Raw genomic sequence first — 2,943 nt, 5'->3', positions numbered from 1 at the left:
AGTTTGACCAGATAATGCTTACCCTAGCCTCGTGTGGCATACATCACTAGTGATGGATATCGATAAGATTTTATTGATATCGATGCCATTATGGATTCTGCCTATCGATCCGATTCCTTATTGATTCCTTATCGATACCTCTTCTGAATTTTGTACTAAAAGTAGACTTTACAGGTTTTCTATGTATTTCATTGAGTCTTAAAGTAAATAAATATGAAACTAACTAACTAACTAATCATTAGATTATTAATATATAAACAAAAATAAATTTAAAAAATATTACAATTTGTAATACATTTGACTCTTTTATGACAACAAACGCTTGACAGCTGCAACTGCTTAATGCTAATTTTAACATTGAAAATGCCATAGACATGCTAACATGTTAGCATCAGTCCTGTTTTTAAGTTATAAAATACATCTATCAACTGTTTCAGAAGACCATAACAGTCAGTTTAACATAAAAAAAGGTAAATAATACTCACAGCCATATGCTCTTTAGGGTTTTAGTGGGGGGAAATTAAGATAAGCGAAAGAAAAAAATGAATCAACGAAGCAACGATCGAAGCACTTCTTCTATCTGCGTATCACTGCTTCGATTGGTTCAAGGTTCAAAGCAAAGCCGCGCTGCAGAAAAGTTGATTACAGACCCGCTGCAGGGTCTGTAATCAATGTAGAGAAATTATAATTTTCCTGACAAACACCCCCAAAAACAACGGCCACTCTGAAGGACCAATAACAGAATCGTTAAGTAAAAAGCTTATTGATGTCGGTGGATCGAATCATTTCTCAACGATACCCGAAAGGAACTGGTTCTCAATACCCATCCCTATACATCACACTGACAAAGTGAGGAACCTTGGGGTAATTTTTGATCCTACGTTGTCCTTTGACCTCCACATTAGAGATATTATGAAGACTGCTTTTGTCCACCTGCGAAATATAGCAAAGTTTCGTCCCATCCTGCCTATGGCTGATGCTGAGACCCTGATTCATGCGTTTGTCTCTTCTAGATTGGACTACTGCAATGTTCTATTTTCTTTTTTGCCACAGTCCAGCATTAGGGCTCTCCAATTGGTTCAAAATGCTGCCGTCAGCAGAAGGTTTGATCACATTACACCATTTTGGCGTCTCTTCACTGGCTTCCTATCCCTGTGAGATCAGATTTTAAGGTTCTGCTACTAGCCTATAAAATTGTTCATGGACTGGCACCTCCCTATCTAGCTGACCTAATTAAATCCTACGTACCTGCCCGGGCTGTGCGTTCACAGGATGCAGGACTTCTTTTGTCCCTAGGGTGAATAAAAAGTCTATGGGTCATAGAGCTTTCTCTTATCGTGCCCCTGTTCTGTGGAATGGAATGATCTCCCGGCATCAATAAAACAATCAGATTGTTTGGAGACTTTCAAGTCCAGACTTAAGACACACTCATTTTCCCTTTCATATGGCTAGCATACTGGCATAGTATGTTACTATGCTTTTTACCCTTTTTAATTAATTTTGTTAGTAAACAGAGCATGCCACGGCCTCAACTTTATCTAAAGTCTATGTCTTCTAGTGAAGCTTAGGGCTAGTGGCCGGTGAGCACCTTAGTATTTCTTCTGTTTTTCTTGTTGCTTAATGCTGACAAATTATGCTGTATTTGTTGTGTTTCTGCTCCCTGATTTTGTTTTGCTCTCTGTTTGAGGTGCGGCTCCATCCAAGGATGGGAGTGGGTGTCTTCTTCTGCAGATCTCTCGTCCTGTGCACCAGAATGGACTCCCAAAATTTCCTGTATATTTGTATTGTCAATTGTGTTGGTAGTCAATCAATCAATCAAGTTTTATTTCTATGCACTTTACAACAGTTTTCACTGAACCAAAGTGCTTTCCAATAGCACCAGCTAAAGATAAAATAAAAAGAAAAGTCCGAAAAACACAATAAAACACAATAAGAGCATCCAAAATAGAATAAAAATAGACAAAAAAGTGTCAAAGCAATTATGTGCAAAAAGCTGCCCTGAACAAGTATGTTTTTAACTTAGCTTTAAACAGAGGCAAGCTATTAATGGACCTCAGTTCAGGAGGTAATGCATTCCACAACTTAGGACCTGCTACTGCAAAAGAATGGTCACCCCATTGTTTGGACCTGGACCTGGGAACCTCAAGAAAATTTTGGTCAGCAGACCGAAGTGCTCTGACAGGGTTGTGTGTTTTTAACAGGTCACATAAATAAGAAGGTGCAATGCCATTTACAGCTTTAAAAACAAACATTAACAGTTTAAAATCAACTCTAAAACAGACTGGAAGCCAGTGCAGGGAGTAAAGTAAAGGAGTGATGTGGCTGTGCTTCCTGGTATTGGTCAACAGGTGAGCAGCAGCATTCTGGACCAGTTGGAGTCGGTTTAGAGAGCCTTGAGTGATACCAACATAAAGTGCATTGCAATAGTCAACCCGGGAGCTGATAAAAGCATGCATAGCCTTTTCAAGGTCCTTTTGGCTTAGAAAGGGTTTGACTTTTGCCAGGAGTCTCAGCTGGAAAAAACTGGCTCTTACCACACTGTCAATTTGTTTCTCAAACTTTAAACAGTCGTCAAACCGCACACCAAAGATCCTTACCACAGCCCTAGCATGTAGCATGGCTTTGGAATAAGGTTGTAACATAAAATGAGGAAAGAGTGAAGGTATCAAGCTGGTTGGTCAGGAATTGTAGGATACAAATGCATGGCTCAAACAAATAGCTCTGGTTGTAAAAAGGTTTTACTTGGAAGGATTGCAGAGGTCGGTACACGAGTAGGCAGTCCAAAACAAGCAGAAGTACAAAATCATCAGGCTAAAGATGTGGTCGTTGCAACATGCAGGAGGTCAGAAACACACTATAAGGCAGGCAGGACAAAGGAACGCAGGAACAGAGCAGGAAAGTGGTACAAGGCACCACAATCTGGTGAAGGACTAACACACCCAG

The 2,943-nt window shown here is 39.9% G+C and overlaps 1 protein-coding gene across 1 annotated transcript in view; it reads left to right on the top strand.

Annotated features, from left to right (window-relative positions):
- LOC117525724 (spectrin beta chain, non-erythrocytic 1) overlaps positions 1-2,615 on the top strand; it is a 141,468-nt gene extending 138,853 nt beyond the window's left edge. The window contains exon 30 of the mRNA XM_034187651.1: positions 2,569-2,615. Within this exon, the coding sequence (XP_034043542.1) occupies positions 2,569-2,615 (47 nt within the window). The remainder of the gene's footprint in view (positions 1-2,568) is intronic.
- Positions 2,616-2,943: the final 328 nt, after the last annotated feature.

Source organism: Thalassophryne amazonica, chromosome 15 (assembly GCF_902500255.1).
Source record: "Thalassophryne amazonica chromosome 15, fThaAma1.1, whole genome shotgun sequence".
NCBI lineage: Eukaryota > Metazoa > Chordata > Actinopteri > Batrachoidiformes > Batrachoididae > Thalassophryne > Thalassophryne amazonica.
Note: the sequence above shows the minus strand (reverse complement) of the source record. Positions and strands in the feature narration are given on the sequence as shown.